Raw genomic sequence first — 22,302 nt, 5'->3', positions numbered from 1 at the left:
GAAACTCACATGGACATGTCATCAGAATGAGCTGAAGCTGACTCAAACAGATGGGGGGGGGGAAAGACTTTCACTGCATACCACCAAACACAGAGATACAACCGAACTGTGTGTGTAATACTAACTGTTGAGATCTGGTTCATTATTGAAAGGCTAAGTGACCAATTACCACCGGCTATTCTTTGTCATTGTCAGGTGCACATTGAACACTTTAGGCTGTTCATCTATTTATTTATTTTTTTGACAACTCACCAAACTCTGGTATTTAATCTTGTGCCTATTGTAAAACTGTCACTGCTTTTTGCTCTTTGTGCGTGTGTACTGTTTTTTTTTTTTTTTTTGGCTAAAACATCATTATCCAACTTTTATCTCCGTTCTTCTTTCTGAAAACCAGAATCATAAATATTTCTTTGGATGGCTTTTCAGGCATGGCTATTATCATTACTTTTGGGCAATGCCTCTTTCTCAAGGCTGATTTATTTTTACTTAGTTTATTAGATTTTCTCTGAGATTTCAAGGCAGTTTATTTGGGATCTCCATTTCATTCCTACCATGACAACACCATACAATAGGGCTGGACTGAGAGAGAATAAGTAGCCAAAAGGGCAAACTTGAACGTGGCTAATGTATGAGAATTATGCTAATAACATATTCTGAACTCAGACACTACATTACCTGTGTGTAACACCAGCTTTCAGCCACAGGTCCACTGGACATCTCTCCAGATGGTGAAGGAGTAGGGACCCTTGACATCCCCACTTTATGGCACTCTTTTCCAGTATAAAGGCAGCAATTTAGCTGTCAGTGTCCTTCCTTTCAACATCAAGATGGAAGCAAAGAATTAGGACTATTTCATAGTTATTATTATTAATTCAGAGTTTCTATATTATATGAAATGCCAAAAAACAAGAGAAAGAAGTGAACAAAATACTGATAAAGAACTGTATTTTTCTTCTTTCCCCAAGGCTTATTATTTTTATTTGATAAAAACCTAAAAATGGGAAAAGGGGGAAGTATGAAATTCATCCTAAAATTCTTTTAAAAGATGAAAGAAACTGGTCTATGTTTACAAACATATTACATAAAAAAATAAACTAACATGTCAAAGGCAGAACAGCTTGCCTCAATATAGTGAAAACAGCAACTTGGTAAAAGATTAAAAAATGAGGAATAAAAACTGACAATAATAGTGCTTTACTTTAAGAAAATAACAACATATGGACAGTGGTTCACATAATAAAATGTATTCTGAGACTCATTATTTCAAACGAAGATTAATGGATAGCTTTTGATATGTTTCATACACTGAGATCAAATTCTTTATTTTACTATAATGTTGATTTTTTTTTCATCAATTGTAGGCTTCTTCTAAGTAGGAAAAAATGAAGAGATGCTGTATTATTTTGTTTAGAGTTTTATTACTTTGGTAAATAACAAGACAGCAAACATACCGAATACTCTTCTTTCCTCCTATTCTCCCCTCAACAACAACCTTTTGAGTGGGATTAGGCTGAGAGAGAATGACTGGCTAAAGTCACCCACGGCTTTCATGCCAAGGCAGGATTAGAACTCACCATCTCCTGGTTTCTAACTGCTAGACCAGGGGTAGACAACTCTGGCTCTTTTATGACTCATGGACTTCAACTCCCAGAATTCCTGAGCTAGCCATGGCTGGCTCAGGAATTCTGGGAGTTGAAGTCCACGAGTCATAAAAGAGCCAAGGTTGCTTATCCCTGGCTAGACCAAACTGGCCTAAAAATTATATTTTAAATCCTGACAATTTAATTTAATATCACCTTTGTCTACCTGTACATTTAAAAAAAATCTTTTAAGGAGACTTTAAATCAATCAATCAAAAATGCCTAATACAATTGTTGGAAAATCTTCTTGACCACTTTACTTTTTTCCCCCAAGATCGATATCCACCAGCAATTGCTGTGGCTTACCTAGAAACTTAACTGATTTTTTTTTTTCATTTATTCATATGTCTCCAAGTGATTTGCAAACACAAAATACATTAGAATGCATTAAAATCCCATAAAACACAGACATTTTGAGATTTGAGTCAACAGAATGAGATCTCAAACAAAACAAGAACTCAGTTTTGATACTTTAATTCAAAATGTTATCTGAACATTGCCAGTTTTAACTACCTTGCAGAAGGGGCTGAAAGCAAAGGGGCCAGATGCAAAAGTGGGGAGGGGGGCAGGAGCAGGACTACAGGTTGGAACGTTATCAAGAAAGATCTGTCAAATCAGTAGAACTGTACTACAGCAGACAACCTGTTGCATTCTTCTCAAAGGAAAGGACATAAATCCTTAACAAGACTTATAGGGTTCAAAGATAATGAAGGACTATCTTCTGATTCGTCCTAAACAAAAAACAAACACTCTAGCACAGTGGTTCTCAACCTGTGGGTCGGGACCCCATTTGGGGTCGAACGACCATTTCACGGGGGTCGCCAAACAATGCAGTCCGCCATTTTTTCCCCCTTTTCCTTAGCTGTGCTACTCCCTTTTATTCTATTGGCTTTTGAAAGCCAATAGAATAGACTCTCTTGAATAGAGTCTAATTCTATTGGCTTTCAAAAGCCAATAGGAATTGTCCAGGCTGTCTCTGCCCTGCTGAGCTCGCCAAAAGTCCCATTCTGCAAATGGTGCTGCACCAGTTGAGTAGTCCTCGACTTACGACCGGTTGGGGATCGCGGCATTAAAAAGGTTGAGAACCACTGCTCTAGCACTCAGTAAGAAGAAAAAAGGCTCTGTGATGATCAAAAGATTAAACTCTATTTTTCTCAATCCAATGCTTTTCCTCAAGCATTAAAGCAACCATATCCCCTGCAAGGCTCATTTTAGCCGGTCTGAAGGTTTGGGGTCTGTAGGAATTCTTAGCAAAGTGGTTGCTCATGCACACCCACACCTGAGGACAGTTGAGCACAACTTTTGAAAAAAGCAGAGTGAGCTTTACAAAGGATGCACTGTTTTAATACTTCACACAGGGGTGCGTCATCAGGCTTAACATGTTTTGTGAAGCACCCCTGCTGAATGCTTTGAAGAACAGCCCTAATATAAATCTGCACATTGTATTTAGCCTCCTGAGAGAACAAAGATTCATTCAAAGGCTACTAAAAATATCTGATCCAGGTTAAACATGTCTGTTCCCCACAGATGCCCATTCAGGAAACACAAAGCGTCTCAAGAGCAAATCTTCAGAGGAAACTCAGGATAAGGAAGGTAGAAATAATCACCTTCTTCCTTTCCATGTGTGGGATGCTTTTATTAGCAGGAGGAAATCCCAATCCAAACAAGAATTTGGTTAATGTATGTTATGTATATATGTTATGCTTGTATATATGTTTTTATTTATTTATTTATTTGAATTTGTCTCATTGCAAGCTGGCTTGTAGCTTTGTCTACAGGTAATCCTCGACTTATGACCACAATTGAGCCCAATATTTATGTTGTTAAATGAGACAGATGTTAAATGAATTTTGCCCCATTTTACAACCTTTCTTGTCATAGTTATTAAGTAAATCACTGCAATTATTAAATTAGTATCACAGTTGTTAAGTGATTCTGGCTTCCCCATTAATTTTGCTTCTGACACTTGGCAAAAAGTGATCATATGACCCTGGGACACTGCAACTGTCATAGATATGAGTCAGTTGCCAAGTGTTAGAATTTTGAACACAAGACCAAGGGGATGCTACAATGATCAAGTGTGAAAAATGGTCATAAATCATATTTTTCAATGCTATTATAGCTTCGAATGGTCACTAAATGAGCTGTTGTAAGTCAAGGACTACCTATATAAAGTTCCAATGACTCCATTGATAACACGGAGACATCCATAAAAACCAGACAAAAAGAATGTTGTTGCTTCCCTTTTGAAACATTTGGCAAGACATTTTTCTGAAGATGTTTATCCTGGTTTAATAAAAGCTATACAATTGGAACAATGCTATTGTCTGCCATAAATCATGTTAGAAAGGATAATAAAATGTCTAACAATAAAAAAAAATCTGACAAATGCACCTATACTAACTGAGTGCTTTATAATAGAAAATCAGGTATTCACTTAATATTAAACTTGATAAACAAATATTTCTCTCCAACATGACTTTCTAGATTACTAAAATTCTATATCTGTGGAAGCTTTAAAGTCTTAAAAGTTATTTAAATACTAGACAGCTTTTACACAAAATTTACTGAAACATTAAAACTACAAACTTTTTTCCTCAGGAGAATCCATCAGAATTAATCATTTTTGCCTTAAACTGTTCAATAGCTGTATTAAAACTCTTGAGCTCTAAAATGTAGCTATAATGTGATAATGTGTTTTACCCTAGTAGGTACCAGAGAACTTAAACAGACTAAAATTGGAGTTGTTTCTCCTTAGATAAGGATGGGCAAATAGTTTAAATATGGCAGTAGGTAATAGGTTAATACAGATCATGAATTTATGATCCAAGCAGACTGCAAGATAAAATATTGATAGAAGAGAAGGAGGAGCTGATGTGAAAAGAATGATTTTAATGAACAGCTATTATAAAATAAATTTGATTATAATTAAACGTTAAAAGAAAAACAAGCAGCTGCACATATGAACAATACTCAAGAGCTTTTATCATAATATCACATACGTTGAAAGTATATACATAACCTCCAAAGCCATCAGTGAAAGATAAAGGGAAGCTACTGCTCCTTCAAGGTTCATGTAAAACAATGTTTCTCAACCTTGACAATTTTAAGGCATGTGGACTTCAACTCCCAGAATTCCACAGCCAGCAAAAAACCCTCTTCAGTTCAATATTTAATAACAATGAGGACTTCCAGGGAAGACATGGCAAACTGAAGATGGGTTCCACTGAGAACGGCGCCAACAACGATGGTAGAATGAAGAGCTGGCAAATGGATTCCTCTCTGGATATGGAAAGGACTTGGGATTGCCCACAAGTATTCCCAATAATTGCTCCTCATGAGGAGACTTCAAGAAAGTGGTTTCTGGCAGATTTAGAACTGAAAAAATAGCCACCTATACCCACATTGTGGTAGCACCTTTAAGGACACAGACTTTGCATGCTTTCTTTCTTAATCACTTTTCATTTAATCTTTCCTGCCTTGGGCAACAGGTTGGACTAGAAGACCTCCAAGGTCCCTTCCGACTCTGTGATTCTATGATTTTGGAAATTGCTTGTTCATTGCTTTTAAGATATTAGGAACTTCAGCATGTCAGATTTTACCAGCCTGGGTGAGTTTCTTTTAAACCTTTGTGAAACAAGATTTAAGTACAAATTTAAGCACTTTAACATTTTTCTTTTTTTGAGATAAACAGCAATTAGGAGCTTGATTTTGGAAAGTTACAAACAAAGGGTCCAGATGGATTTGAAATAAGTTACAAAAAGCTTTCCTGCGGAAAAATGCTGTTGTTTTGAATAACACACACAAACACGTGCACAGACGTTGCTTATTATGGGAAGCCATGTGATCATGGCCCACTGCAATATAATAATCACAAGCAGGGTGCCAAGCACCTGGATCGCAATCACAATCACAACAACTGGAACTCTGAAGACCCATTGTAATCCCTTTCCTTAATGCCATCATAATTTGTACACTCACTGAATGAATGGTCATAACTCAAGGACTATCTGTACACTAAAATCCTCAAGGCACGTTTGCTTGTCCAAATATACTGCAAATGTAGGTGTAATAAAAAGCAACTCTAAGGATATGGGAAAGGGAGGAGAGCTACTGCTTGCATAAATAATGGGGCTGATTTACCTATGTTTCATCACTGATGGTGTTCTGTCAATAAACTTAAAACTGAGGGGAAAATCTGATGCCAATTTGAGAAGAGCATGGGTGGGGGAAGGGGGAGGAAGGGGTCTGTTGTCACATGGCTGAAAAAAAGTGAATTCTGACTACAATCCCATTTCGCATTATGCACCGTAGATGTGATACCAGAGATATCTATAAGCCTAACTAAGCTTCAGTACCATTTCTGCTCATCTTCACTTTGCCAAAGAAACCATATTGAATAGGAGCCTTTGTTTTGTTTCAATACAATTTTTTAAAAAGTACACAGGATCCCACTGGACTCTGAAGTTCAGCAAGATGGAAAAAGCTAAGGGGGAATAAGGAGGCATTGAAAAGCATATAATCATATTTGGTGATAAGGTTAAATAACTAATATTTCCTAATTTCCAGCCTCTTGGTTCACAAATGTAAATAAGGATGCACTTGATTTATACATCAGAACTTATAAAGAATTTGATTAAGGTTGCCAGCATTGTAAAACTTGGTAACATTTACTAAAATACGGAATGCTTGTGAAGTGAGAAAACTTGAGGTTTTGTGATAAAATGGCATTTCTTATGTTTTCTGGTACAGTTACTCCTTGGAATCAGGATTGGAACCAGAATTGCCATCACTAAGCAATATGGCTGTAATGGATGACATCACATGACCGCGTTGCTTAGCAACAGCAATCTCAGCTCTGTAGAAACCCAGGATGGTGCAGGTTGTAAAGCAGGAAGAGGTGAGAGTTCCAGGTAAGAAGTGTGGGCGGATGGAGGGTGCTGTAGGTGGGCAACAAGGGGTGCAAGTAGACTGGCAAGGGCAAAAGGCAGACTCTGGGAAGCTTGTGCTGGCTTTACATGGGCATTTTTTTTTTTAAAAAAAAATGGAAAGCTAATGAACACAGGCCTTTGGGTGGACAGGACAAGATCTTAAAGCCAGGTCAATTTGGTCAATTTTTTCTTCTTCTTCTTTTGGTATCTGTGGTAGGGTAGGATTTTAAAGGGGGGCTGTGGATGGCTTACTTTTCTGAAATTAAGAATAATGGGAATGAACTTCATTAGTAACAGTGAACACTACCAGTGCGAGAAAATTTTAACTCTGATTTTTCAGACTTATTTCACTGTTACAATTACTATAGCATGAAGTCTGCCATTCTTGTTAAAACAAAATAGCTATCAGGGCAAGAGGGACAAGGGGGTAATTAAGAGGTATATGTCCTGAATGTACATAATAGTTCATCATGTAAAAAAAAAAAGCACAATTATTGATTTGTAAGATCTACTTCATGTATCGTAACTGAGAAAGTTATACAGTGAGGGAAAAAATTATTTGATCCCCTGCTGATTTTGTATGATCAGTCTATAATTTTAGTGGTAGTGAGAGGCAGAATAACAACAAAAAAATTCAGAAAGAAGGCATTTCAAAAAAGTTATAAATTGATTTGCATTTTAATGAGTAAAATAAGTATTTGAGCCCCTATCAATCAGCAAGATTTCTGGCTCCAAGGTGTCTTTTATACAGGTAATGAGCTGAGATTAGGAGCACTCTCTTAAAGCAGGGGTGTCAAACTGCCGACCTGCAGGCCGGACATGTCATCCAGAAGCTGTGCCCACCCCATTGCCGGCAATGGCAAAACTGTCCCAATACTTCTTGAGACATGATGTCGCAAGTTTGACATGTCTGTCTTAAAGGGAGTGCTCCTAATCTCAGCTTGTTACCTGTATAAAAGACCTGTACATAGAAGCAATCAATCAATCAGATTCCAAACTCTCCACCATGGCCAAGACCAAAGAGCTAACCAAGGATGTCAGGAACAAGATTGTAGACCTACACAAGGCTGAAATAGGTTACAAGACTATCGCCAAGTAGCTTGGTGAGAAGGTGACAACAGTTGGTGTGATTATTCACAAATGGAAGAAACACAAAATAACTGTCAATCTCCCTCGGTCTGGGGCTCCATGCAAGATCTCAGTTCGTGGAGTTTCAGTGATCATGAGAATGGTGAGGAATTAGCCCAGAACTACACGGGAGGATCTTGTCAATGATCGCAAGGCAGTTGGGACCATAGTCACCAAGAAAATAATTGGTAACACATTACGACTGAAATCCTACAGTGCCCGCAAGGTTCCCATGCTCAAGAAAGCACATGTACAGGCCCGTCTGGCAAAGTTTGCCAATGAACATCTGAATAATTCAGAGGCGAATTGGGTAAAAGTGTTATGGTTAAATAAGACCAAAATTGAGCTCTTTGGCATCAACTCAACTCACCATGATTGGAGGAGGAGGAATGCTGTCTATGATCCCAAGAACACCATCACCACCATCAAACATGGAGGTGGAAACATTATGCTTTGGGGGTGTTTTTCTGCTAAGGGGACAGGACAACTTCACTGCTTCAAAGGGACAATGGACGGGGCCATGTACCGTCAAATCTTGGGTGAGAACCTCCTTCCCTCAGCCAGGGCATTGAAAATGGGTTGTGGATGAGTATTCCAGCATGGCAATGACCCAAAACACATGGCCAAGGCAAGAAAGGAGTGGCACGAAGAAGCACATTAAGGACCTGGAGTGGCCTAGCCAGTCTCCAGACCTTAATCCCATAGAAAATTTTATATTTGGCGGCTGAAGGTTCGAGCTGCCAAACATTTGCCTCAAAACCTTAATGACTTGGAGAGGATTTGCAAAGAGGAGTGGGACAAAATCCCACTGAGATGTGTGCAAACCTGGTGGCCAACTACAAGAAACATCTGACCTCTTTGACTGCCAACAAGGGTTTTGCCACCAAGTACTAAATCATGTTTTGTGAAGGGGTCAAATATTTATATCACTCATTAAAATGCAAATTAATTTATAACATTTTTGAAATGCGTTTTTCTGGATATTTTTGTTGTTATTCTGTCTCTCACTATTAACCTACCATTAAAATTATAGACTGATCATTTGTCAGTGGGCAAACGTACAAAATTAGCAGGGGATCACTGTAGCATAGCACCATAGAATTGAAACTGATAATGTATCAGAGATGTTTGAATTTAACTTGGCAAGCAAATCCTCCGGAATTAAATATGTGAGTAGTATCTAACTGTCCCCATCTGTCACCTTCCCAGACTGCTCTAGAGGAAGCTGACAGAGGTGGCAGAGAAGAGAAGCCAAGAGGACATTCCCTTTTTGTTATCTTAGACATATGATCTCTTAACAGTGTCATTCAATCATATTTTTCTTTTAAAAAAATCTCACACATAATTACGGTGAACTGTAAGCAGCAAAAGAAAATAGAAAGTGAATCTAAATAGCACATGTTTCATGACAGGGATAACTTGATATATTCAAGACAATTTTATAATCCTCAGGCTATTAGCAACTGAAGAGGTTTCTTCTGGAGTGCCAACTATATATGGAAAAAATATGCCCATTTTTCTTACGTAAAAAAAAGAGATCAACAGTATCACAAAGAGATGAATGTAGAGTTTATACATTCCAATGAAATGATAACAATAAATGGTGTAGAGAATTTGCAGGACTGTAAGACATGGAGCAAAAGAGAAAATGATGGATTATGTGCTCTCAAGTCGATATTGTCTCTTAGTGACCGCATGGACCTTTCGCCAGGACGATCTGGCTTCAGTCCGGCCATTCTGAGCCTTAGTTTAGTGTATCAGTTTGAGGTTGGAAACTTGTTCTTAGTTTAGAGGGGTTTTTTTATCCCTTTGTTTTTCCATTCCTATTTCCACCTTCAATGTCTTTACAGATTGGGACAGATAGAACAAAAGGGCAATTACCTATCAATATGAGACATTCTATATAGTTCCACAGTTAAAAAAACAACACTGAACCAGCTAGCAACAAGCAGGAAACTGCATTTTATTCAAACTGCAGCTTCTAGGTCCCACCTAAATGAACTACAATAGTCTGAGATGTGGCAAGATCCGGGTCATTGTCTTTTGAAACTTCTGGTTTATGAAAGGGCAGGTCAACCTAAACTGGCCAAGGGCTTTCTGGCCATGGTTTCCACCTCTTGCTTTAGCAGAAGCCAGGAGCACCATCAAACTATACACTTTTGCTTTCAATAAATGTAACCCCATTCAGAGCAACAGATGGAATATCCATGGAAACAAAAGGTATCAACAAGAATTCCTTGTGGCTCATATCCCAGGAGTCTGTTTTACCTTATCCACATTTCCACATTTCCTGCTCACTCTACAATAAAGATATAAAATTGGTTACCATCAGTATATTGATGACATGATATCTATTCCCAAATACATGTACGGCCTGCCTGGCAGAGTCATGAAGATATTAAACAATATGGGAAAAGGGCTGAACCTTAGGGAACTATGAGCCCTCTCTCTACAGCAGGGGTTCCCAACTGGGTGTGCTCACATCCCCCTGGGAGTGCGAGACGATATTCCAGGGGGTGCGAAAACTTGGGTTTTCAAAATTATAGTGTATATGCATAATTTGTTGCCGTTATTTCGAACTTTTGTAAGGGGTGCAAAAATATATCAGAAGTGTTCTAGGGGTGCGGGATATAGAAAAGGTTGGAAGCCACTGCTCTACAGGAACCCCGTGATATAGTGCCCAGGGGATCTTTCCTATTCCAACAGTAGTTGGAAATGCCCACTTAGGAAGGAGTAGAAACACTCCAAATCAATGACCCTGATCTCCAACACCACAGGTGGCCCCAAAAAATACCATGATCAATGATACCAAATGCAACTAAAACATCTAACAGGACAAAAGGCATTTTTCCCCACTGCCCAAAAATATTTAACCACAGGACCACCCAGAACTAATTGTTCTTCATAGGAACAGTTTGTGCTAATGCTTGCTATATTATCTATTTAATTATAAGTCATCCTTTTCTATCTGTTATTGTGAAATTATCCAGAGTCATTCTAAATTTGGCTGGCCTAACAATTCAGTGAATGGATGAATGATTCTCCTTAGATCAGTTTCATATTATTTATTCTAATAAGAAATATACAAACCTATAGTAGCTTTCAAAATTATTTTGTTGGGGAATTGAGTTAGAAGGTAATCTTAGAAACTCTAGAATTTCTAAAAATTGTAAAAACTACTCTATGTGGCATATAAGGAGGAAGGGAAATTTTAACACTTAAGTTAGGTAACTGAAATTCTCCAAGGCAGAATAATGTTTTGGAATCTCATTCTAACTAATTATTGATAACCACATTGCTAGCGTAAATTGAAGTATGCCAGAATTTTTGCTTGCTTGATCCTCACTTCAATCAATTATGATTAAAATAATGTCAGACTTTTTTATAAGTCTTCATCAAGCCTTCAAGTTATTTCATGCAGAGGTCCCTGTAGCTTTTCTGGCAAACAGTCTTCCTGTTTTTCTGCCTACTTTGCAATAGACTCCTTTCCAGATTCTAATAAGGTTCAACTCTGCTATGCTTTCCAAGAACGGTCAAAATTGACTAGGTATTGATGCTGAACTATAACCGAGTCCTTCCAAAGGATCTGGGATAGGCAGATATTGATGTCTGATGGTCTTAAAGTTATCACTGTAGGATGTAAGTTGTTCTGGCTAAAGATTATTATTATTCAGACTTGGAAAACTTTCATTTTTTGCCATGTTAAATTCTGGGAACACTGTTCTAAGCTCACCCTTATTTGAATATATTTTAACCAAAGAAATTGTTGATGGGCATTTTAAGTAACTTTCTAGAGGTTATTTTTAGCTTGAATGGCAGTATTTCAGCAAAATATGTAATGTTTTTTTATTATTTTGTATTCTAGCAAACGTGATTCAAATTATACATTATATTTCCGGATTAAATAGAAAGCAAGAATAAGAGAACAGATCAAAAGGCCATCTCTCTTGAATTCTTATTATACTTTGTAAGTATTAACTAGAATAAAGAATAGCAGAATAGCAAATAATGCATTATTTTGACATTTTATTGTACATTGGTCGGTCTATCATTAGCATTCATTACTTCAAGCTGAAATTTATCATGCCATTTTTTTCTTCTATTGTTCCTCATTCTAGTTCCATTTTATAGATAGTCCTCATTTAATGACCACAATTGACACCAGCAACTCTGTTGTTAAGTAGTCATTAAGTGGTAAATCATGTGACCATACTGTGCTTTATTTTTTCCCATTCCAAAATGCTCACCCAGAACTGGGATAATTGACAAGAAGGAAATTGTATTTACATTCATTGGCAAGGAAAGGACTGCAAGAGAGTAAGTAGGCACCTAATGGGGACAATACCAGTTGTTTCCATAGCACACATGTGGCTTCCAGCCCTAAGTGCCCTTGAGCTGTTGGTGCTACCACATTCCTTTCAACGTGTACTCCTCATTCTGTGCCTACTTATTCTCTTATAATCCCTTCCTCTGCAATCTTTCTTTGTTCTGCAAGGAAGGAAAAAATGAAAAACAACAGGCATAAGACAATACGTACTGACTATAATGGTAATCACATAACTGAAGGAACCTGACAAGTTCCTAAATGTAGGCCTGTGTCATAAAGTTATTTTTTTCATCATTGTTGTCAATTTGAATGGTTGCTGAACAAGGAAGTCATTAAGTAAGATCTATTTGTACATTGTCACTATCCCACTTGATAAAATAATGTAAGAGATAATAAAATACCTATGATTATCTGAAAAGAACTATGATAGTTACTGGCTATATTAAAACAGATAAGTTTGCATATGATAATCATAAATAATTAATGATAACTTGATGATATAACTCATATTTGAAAAATTATCAAACTGATTCTTCATTTCTATAGAAATCCTTTTTTAACCCAATGTATTTGGAAAAAACATACTAATGCAATTTAAGGTTAACTATATGGCTAATATGTAAGGATACTGTTTTTATAGATGTACACAAATTCCATCACAGAGAGAAATGTATATAGCAGTTTGAAAGCAAAGCTTTCAGCAAAGCTTTCAAACTGAGAAGAATGTATTTATCACATTTTGCATTTCATATTAAGCCATAATGCTAGCCAAAACAATTCAAATGGGTTTTAATATATGGAGCTAGCATTCTGCCAGATACAGTAGTCATAATTTATGAATATATAAATTTCACATTTTGGAACTGAAGTAGAGAATTTTCACAATAATTTATATTCTTGAGGGTCTTTAAACACAGTAGAGGAAAACTATGTCCAACAAATCTTAACTTATGGAGCCAAATTCCAGATGAAAGTGAAGGAACTAATGTTTATGCTTCTAAATTAAGATGACAACATACAGGGATTAAGTATTGGAGAGAAAAACAAATGCCATAAATAGGATCCAGCTGACAGAGGATCACGGGTTTATAACATTTCATCCTAATATTGCAAATTAATCTTCACTTTGCCCCTTTTATGTTAAGAAATTTGATGCAATTATCAGAACAGATCAACTTGTTAATCTGTTCTGAAAATTGTACCAAAATTCTTAACATAAAAGTGAAGTATATTCTTTACACATATCAAGTTTATATATGTAAAGAATATATTTAATTGAAAATCTGTAAAATGCTGCTTTGTTCATCTTCCAATTTGTATATTAGTTTTTGAAAAGCAGATTTTTAAAAATCAGCAAAATGTCCAGGCTACTTTATATCTTATAGAGAAACTCCAGAGTACAGAAAAAACTCAAGAGAATTTTTAAGGAATTATACTCTAAACATAAAATTGGCAATGAAAATCTGAAAATGTACATTCAAGAATTAACTGAAGAATATAAATAAATACTAACCTATAGCAAGCAAAAAGAAGTTAAAAAACATCATAAAAAAATCTAAAATGGAAAGGCTCAGATCGGCTGATGGCCCAATACTACAAAAAAATTAATACTGAGGACAATGAATAAGATTCCAACAACAAAAAGAATGCCGAAGACATAAGAAATACTGTATACACAAAGAAAAGAACGAGCTAAAACCCCACAGTGACCAATTTCTTCACTGAATATTGACTATAAGATATTAACTACTATACTGGCTGAGCACATTGAAAGTACATCCCTAAAATGATACATAAAGACTAAACAGATTACAGATGGTCTTCAAATTACAACAATTGAGCCCAATGTTTCTGTCGCTAGGCGAGACAGTTGTTGAGTTTTGCCCAATTTTAAGATCTTTCTTGCTAACAGATATTAAGTGAATCACTACAGTTGTTAAGTTAGTAACATAGTTGTAAAATAAATCTGCTTCCCTATTGACTTTGTCAGAAGGTCGCAAAAGGTGATAGATCACATGACCCCAAGACGCTGAGCGATTATTAAGATGAACTAGCTGCCAAGTGTCTGAATTTTGATCCTGCAACTGTAGGGATGCTACTTGCATAGTTCTTGCTTAACAACAGCCATTGCTGTCACTAAGTGGCATGGTTACACAACATCATGCTCTATGACTACACCACTTAGTAATGGCAATTCCAGTCCCAGTTGCCATTGGAAAAGAAGGATTCCCAGTATTTTCAAATAATGGAAAAATAAAAAGCCTTCACAAAAAAGAAAGAGGACCTTTGAGAAAGATGACAAGAGTTTGAAATAATTATACAAAGTCAAGATAATCTGTTAGGGTGTTGTTTTTAATAAATAGCTACTGAAATATGAGACGGAGATGGAACGAATTAAAAACTGTATGTAAAAATATGGAATAAAAATTTGAGAAAAGGAATCATAGTGGATTGAAGGGAAGATTTTACTTCACGCTGCAGTTTAAGGGAAAACTGGTACAAAATATCTGTAGATGGTATTTAACTCTGCCAATGATTGCCAAAATCGACAAAGCATACAAAACAGATGTTGGAAATACCACAACAAAGAAGAAACCATTCTCCCCCCACAAAAAACCCCCTAAAAACAAAATATTACAAAGAAATACATCAAAACATTCAAGTATTTTAAAAATAAAACTTGAATTGAAGCCACAAATATTTTATCAGGTTGTTTTCACAAAACATAAAAAAATAATTAACTTATATGTTGATAACAGCAAGGACAGATCTTGCACAACATTGGAAAAGAAAGGTTTGCCAATAATTTCACATTAGAAGAGCAAAACTGGAGAATATGCTGCAATGTTTAACCAAACTCAGACAGGAATGTTTCCTTTGTATGAAACCCATTACACAGCAAGACAGGATTTGGAATATGACTTCTAGGACTTAAAAGTAGAAACCAACAATTATTAATGTTCAACTGAAAGCAAAAACATTTAAATTGTAATTAGCAGTTGAGGAAAACAAATGGAAGATCAGGAAGGATGTATTACTAGAAAGCTTTCTCACTACATTTTTTGAAAAGTCTATATTTAGTAATTATTTGTTCCATTTTTGTCTCTCTTTTGGATTCTATTATTTTAACAATTTAAAAAAATTAAAACCATTAATTTAAGTAAAACATTTGTATAGCTGCCAATCTTAAAACCATTACTAGAAAGTTTTCTCACTACATTTTTTTGAAAAATCTATATTTAGTTATTATTTGTTCCGGGTTTTTTTCGTATTTCTTTTGGATTCTATTATTTTAACAATTTTAAAAAATTAAAATCATTCATTTAAGTAAAACATTCATATAGCTGCTAATCTTAAAACAACCCCGGATGGCTTATAGCCAACAAACCAATATATACAATCATAAAGAAATGATAAAACTTTTAAAAAATTGGGGCCACAACCACACTTTTTTGATGCAACCTATATTCTCCTCATACCCTGACCTTACCCAGCCCCAGAGCTTGGAGAAAGTGCCAAGCCCTGAGAATAAAAGGATGCGGCAGCTCTCAGGGGAGAGGGAGTTCCATAGGGCAGGGGCTGCAATGTAAAAGGCACACTTCTGAGGACCCACAAGATGGCAGCATTTAAGGGAAGGGACTTGGGAGCCTGGGCGGGGTAGTTAGGTATCCCCAGGGAGAGGCAGTCCTGCAGATGGCCTGGTTCCATGCCACATAGAGCTTTAAGAGTTATAACCAGTACTTGGAATTGTACCCAGAAGAAAACTGTGAACCAGTACAATTCACACAATAGGGGTGTAGCAGAGCACATCATGAGAAAGGCAGGGCTAGATGAAACAAAAGTTGGAATTAAGATTGCCGGGAGAAATATCAACAACCTAAGATATGCAGATGATACCACGCTAATGGCAGAAAGTGAAGAGGAACTAAAGAGCCTCTTGATGCGGGTGAAGAAGGAGAGGGCAAAAGTTGGCTTGAAACTCAACATTAAGAAAACCAAAATCATGGCATCCGGCCCTCTCAATTCCTGGCAAATAGATGGGGAAGAAATGGAGGTAGTGACAGATTTTATTTTTCTGGGCTCAAAGATCATCTCAGATGGGGACTACAGCCAAGAAATTAAAAGACACTTGCTCCTGGGGAGGAAAGCTATGGCAAATCTAGACAGCATACTAAAAAGCAGAGACATCACCCTGCCAACAAAAGTGCGTATAGTCCAGGCCATGGTTTTCCCAGTTGCAATGTATGGCTGTGAAAGTTGGACATAAGAAAGGCTGAGCGCCAAAGAATTGAGGCCTTTGAACTATGGTGCTGGAGAAGACTCCTGCGAATCCCTTGGACTGCAAGGCGTTCAAACCGGTCAGTCCTAGAAGAGATCAACCCCGACTGCTCTTTAGAAGGCCAGATCCTGAAGTTGAAACTCAAATACTTGGCCACCTAATGAGAAGGAAGGACTCACTGGAGAAGGGCCTAATGCTGGGAAAGATTGAGGGCAATAGAAGAATGGGACGACAGAGAATGAGATGGCTGGATGGAGACACTGAAGCAGTAGGTGTGAACTTAAATGGACTCCAGAAGATGGTAGAGGACAGGAAGACCTGGAGGAACGTTGTCCATGGGGTCGCGATGGGTCGGACACGACTTCGCAATTAACAACAACAACAACAATGAGCGAACCTTGAAGCACACTGCTGAATTCTGGACCAGCTGTAACTTCCAAATGGTCTTCAAGGGCAGCCCTATGTAAAGTGCATTGCAATAATCCAAACGGGAGTGCTCATGAGTAAGGCCTCCTGGAAAGGATGCAGTTTGCATACAAGACAGATTTTTGTAAACACCCCCCCCTCCCCAGCCACAGCTGCTACCAGCTCATCAAACAGTAGTTACAAGTCCAAAAGGCCTCCCCAAATTATGCACTGTCTGGGTCACTGCAACCCAGGCCATCATTTGAAACTGGGGGCCAAAAACCACAAAACTAGTTCACTTTGCCAGGATTGGGTGAAAGCTGTTCCCTCCTCATCCAGCCTCTCAGAGCCTCCAAGGATGGAAACATGTAGCTGGGCATCATCAGCATACTGATTACACTATACCACAAGCAAACTATGAGGTTTCTTTGTTTTCCAGGGACTGGACACACCACAGTATAGTAGATAACTGTACACAATGCTTTATTGTGGCACATAACAGGCTGTAGTCCTGGGTTGACTTGCAAGTTGGTGGTAATCATATAACCATGTCTCTTATACCGAGTACTTAACACAATCAAAAGCTCGTAAAGTGGCAGATAATTTTTGCCTCCCTCCAAAAATTCTTGCACTGACTGGGATGAGCTGCTCCTCCAAACTCTGCTCTTAAGCAATGTTACTTTTGAGCACTTCAGCTGAGCTGTCAAGACAAGCTCAAGGCAGGAATCCCATCAAGATATGCTGCTTACTGTACCCTGTGGTCTTGGCAGCTTACTGGAAGCCCTCTTACCCTCTTGTAATAGTTGTAATTTCCAGATGTTTCCTCCCATTTCCTTGATTGCTTGCTGTTTACCTACTGTTCTCCTACACTGCCCCCCACACTCTATCTTAGTATTTATTTTTGTAAGCTAAGGGCCTGAGTGGAGTGAAACTGCCTCTGGATCCTGGGATATCCCTAAAAAACGGCAAGCTGTGCCTCAATTAGCCTAGTAGCTGGAATGCAGGATGCTTGTGAGTAAACTATGAATGAGGGAATGAATGAGCCCATCTCGTCTGAAGCTTCTGTGGTTGTAAAGCCTTTTGAGGAAAAAACCCTCAGCATATTAAGCCTAGGGGAAGTGGGAACCATCCCAACTTCACTTCTTCATGTGACCTCAAATGACCTTGCCCACAGGTTTCATAGAGAAGAGAAGAGAAGAGAAGAGAAGAGAAGAGAAGAGAAGAGAAGAGAAGAGAAGAAAAGAGAAGAGAAGAGAAGGCTCCCCACACTGCCATGGGAACTAGGGCTTGAACTCTTCCCTTACCAACGCCAACTGAAACAGCCAAGGAGAAAACAAGAGAACCACCACAAAACAGTGCCTCTCACTCCCCAAAATCGTCTCAACATTACTATTGTCAATGGTATTGAGAACTGCTGAGAGATCAAGGACTAGGATATTGCACCAGCCTCTAGCATTGTAAATACCATCTCGTTATGTATCCTGGCCTAAAACCAGACTGACAAGCTCCAGATAAACCACTGCATCCAGGGCCCTTTTTAGCTGTGCACCAATCACCTTCTCAATAGCCTTCCCTAAAAAGGGAAGATTGAAGACTGAATGAAATTTGTCTAGAAGTGTTGGATCCAAGGATGGCTTCTTAAGAAGGCAGGGACTACTGCCCACTTCTACAAAGAGGCATTAACTACTATTTGAACCCAATCAAGTGCCTCCTCCTAAGATTCTTTAACTAACTAGGAGGGGCATGCGTTCAGAATAGAAGTTGCAGAATTCCCCATCATAAAGATCCTGCCCACTTCCTCAGGACCAACCAACTGAACTCTCTCCAGATAACAGGGCTCAGACATGACTTGGTTACTTCTAAAAGATCTGCCCAGCCAACTATGAGCAAAGTTGAGGGACTTTGTCTAACAGATGCTGAGAATATTCCTCATGTAAGTGGTCCCCCCCATTCTACTAGGCAACTATCTGTAGATGCAATAATGGCAGAGAAGTAAGTGCCCCTCACTGTCCTTATCCCCACAAGGTAAATCCTCATGAAGACTTGTATCTATGCTTGATTGATTTCACTTTTTATCTTCCTCCAATAATGGTCTAGGCATCTCTTGTACCACTAATCTCTCAGAGCTCCTTGATAAACCATGGCTCTATACAAGATCAATATATATAAAGAGTCCATAGAGGTACAATTCACATGCTCATTCTAAACCACAATGAAGATATCCCCCAAACTACATAACAGAACTTTGGAAAAAACTCCAAGCCCCCTCTGAAACTTCATTGGCACCTGGAGAACTGCAGAGAACTCTAGGGCCCAAAGGGAGTGATCCATTTATGGCAAACAATTGATGTTAACCCTTCCCAGATCTAGATCACAACATCACTACCCCAAACCAACCACCAGATCCAATGTGTGACCTTCCTGTGAGTCAATTTATGAATAAATTGGACCAGATCCATGGTTGCCATGAACTCCCAGATTACTTCAGACCCCACATTCAGAGAAGGTCCCCTAAAAGCATAAGCCTGGGTAACTCCACCACTAACTTGTACATAGAATTTACACGATAACCATATATGTATCCATATCATATTCCTACTTATGAACAATTAATTTATTTAGAGAATTACTTGTTTATGAACAATTAAAACTTTATTTAATAATGTCAACGTTGAGGTACCTCATCTCACAAACTTCCCACCACCACCAACGTTCTGCACCAGAGTTTCAAATTTCCTATTCATGTTTAAGCTACAGATTCTCAGCATCTGTTAGACAAAGTCCCTCAACTTTGCTCATAGTTGGCTAATGGTTGGATCAGACTGTCAGTTGAACAGCTAATCTAATCTTTCTCAGCTCCAAACCTATAATGTGCTTGGCCACTTCACTGCAGCAATAGCCAGGAAAACATGGCCACCCAGAAAAAACAAGCAAGTTGAACCCGTTGTAAGATAAATTGAAGCCTTACTCTGCAAAAACTTTAGGATCACTCATTCTCCTTTCCTGTCCATATTCTTCAACTAGCTCTCTTTCTTTTGATTTTAAATATAGAGCCCAATTTTTAATTTCTTTATGAAATTAACTTATAATAGAAAGGTACAGCTGGAATACCTAGAAAATGAGGGAAAGAATTAGCACATCCAGGGAACAGGAAACAAAAGAGTATACAGTAAGGTATAATATTCAAAGTTATACTCGCCTTTCTAGTTACATGACTCTGAGCTTCTTCCTTCTATCGGATCATGGTTTTTGTTGTTGTTATTTTGGTGCTTTATGTGGGTTTTAATGTGGATATTATCACCTTAACCTGAATTATTTTATATGTTACAATAGATGTTTTAATTTTTGTAATATATACTGACACTCATTTTGATTGTGGTAAGGCTGAAGCATGAGATATAAATAAAATATGTGAGCTGATCTAATATTGGAATGCAACAGTTTTTATTCAGTAGGTTATGGCAATAATTTTAATCTACCTATCAATAATTTATATTATGTTATCATCACAGGAAATAATCCTATGATGAATTTAGGATGCAGAAGATAAAACAATACACTCTATTGAATGATACTGGTATGCCATCTTAACAGTGAATCATAAAGTGGCCTTATAAAACTACTTGCCAAAAGGAAAACAAATGTAGTTTTAATATAAGAGGGAAGAAAAAAATGATTTAATCTTAACTTAGTGCCTTTCCATATTTGATATCTGCACCAATTTAAGAAGGCTGTATCCCCTTTGAAGATTGATATAGTATAACATAAATGCAAAGACGACAAAGTACAAAACAAAAACCAAAAGAAAAAATAGATCATGTACAAATTGAAATGGAATGGAAAAAAATGAAAAATACAACAGTTATGCATCTAAAAGAACTGTTTTAAATCTGTTCTTTAAGAACAATCTGAATCTTGACCACAAGGTATTGTGCTGTCCAGTCTTTTCTCTATGCTCATAATGAGCCCATGCAGAGACCGAGAGTGAACATATTTCATCAAGTCAACCTTTCTAAGAACATATACCCATTTTGGCAACTCCCTGAGTATAATAAATCCAATCTTTTTCATAAATAGGTAAATGCCAAATGTTGGAAATGTAATTCAACAACTTACTGATATATTTAAGTTGTATCTTCCTTCAAAACATCTTGTTTACCATTAGAAGCACATTCAACTAATAACAAACCAATACTTCTGCATTCTCAAGACATTACCTTCCTTAAGCAACTAAACCAACTTTTTTCAATCTTGGTCATAACACAAGTAAATTTGCAAACTTCATGGACTAGGGACTGGGCTACTTTCCCACTTGAAAGAATGCTTTCTTCATCCTCCTTTCAATAATCTGAACTCTGCGTTCTTTAATATATAGCAGGCATGTCAAACACAAGGCCCGGGGGCCGGATGCGGCCCGCAAAGTTGTTTCATGTGGCCTGCGAAGCCATCCTGGAAATAGTGAGGAAACGGCCCCCGCTGACCTAGCCCTGGCCCAGGCCGGCCGCCTGGGAGCCAATGTACAATTTTCTGGTGGCCATCTATGCTGAAACGCATTCAGTCTCCCTCTGTCTTTGCCCTCATACCCATCATGAACAACCTGGCTAAGGAGAGCAACCATAGCAGCAGCAGCCTTGAGGAGGAGGTAAGTGCAGCTGGGCGCCCCCTTGGGGAAGTGGAGCTGGGCTTGGTGCCACCGGTGCTTGAGGGCCAGGCTGGGCATTTGACTTCTGCTGCCCAGGGCTTTGGGCAGCCCGCACCACCATCCAGCCTCCCCCCGCATGGCCTGAGAGGAACAGTGAGGCTCCTCCAGTGGATCATGCCTTGGTACTTGCCCTGGTCCCACCCCCTTCTGCCAGAGACCCTCAGATCTATCCCACTCCTGCCCAGGCCCCCACAGGCACCCTTGACGCGAACAATGTAGAGCTGGTCATGTCCACCCAATAGGCCACACCGATTCCATCTGCACCGACCCAGTAGGCCGCACCCACCCTGGCCACACCCACCTGATGCTGATGCGGCCCTCAGTGAAATTGAGTTTGACACCCCTGATATATAGCATAGGTATATTATCAGCAAACTCAATCTTAATTCTTCTAGGAAAGTTCATAATGCCTCTAAATAAGGAACAAGTTTAACTGATAGGCTTGCCTTAGTTTAGCTCCCAGTCTTTGTGGGTTACTTAAAACTGGAGAGAAGTGCCTTGTAGGAAAATTAGTGTTTTACCATCACTGTGGCTTTCAACAGGAAGAATGCAGGAAGAATGACAGCTTGACATTCGGACAATTTACCATTCATACCAACAATTGAGGGTTGTTTCTTTTGCACAATGGCAAGACTAACTCATGCAACAGATGTTATAAACATAAAGGTAGGAATAGCAATTAATTATTCTGTTTTCAATAGTAGTCTTAAGTGGATTTTTGTTACTTCAGGAGCTGCTGTAGCTCTAGGCATAGTAATTAACTGATCACTTTTGCATTCTCCTACTTGTTGGCTGAAGGGAGCACTGATTGGCTCATAGTATTCCCTATCTGCTCCAACAGTCTGAAGTCAGAATGAATACAGACCATCATAGGGCTGATTTCAAAAAAC

General features: G+C 38.2%; 1 protein-coding gene across 1 annotated transcript in view; it reads right to left on the bottom strand.

Moving 5' to 3' along the window:
* The window catches only part of SPOPL (speckle type BTB/POZ protein like), a 51,069-nt gene that overhangs the window by 23,399 nt on the left and 5,368 nt on the right, over positions 1-22,302 (bottom strand). The window contains exon 2 of the mRNA XM_039323968.1: positions 676-813. Coding sequence (XP_039179902.1) covers positions 676-753 — 78 coding nt within the window. The 5' untranslated portion in view covers positions 754-813. The remainder of the gene's footprint in view (positions 1-675; positions 814-22,302) is intronic.

Source organism: Crotalus tigris, unplaced genomic scaffold (assembly GCF_016545835.1).
Source record: "Crotalus tigris isolate CLP2741 ecotype Arizona unplaced genomic scaffold, ASM1654583v1 scf7180000024290.1160143, whole genome shotgun sequence".
In the NCBI taxonomy this organism is placed as follows: Eukaryota; Metazoa; Chordata; class Lepidosauria; order Squamata; family Viperidae; genus Crotalus; species Crotalus tigris.
Note: the sequence above shows the minus strand (reverse complement) of the source record. Positions and strands in the feature narration are given on the sequence as shown.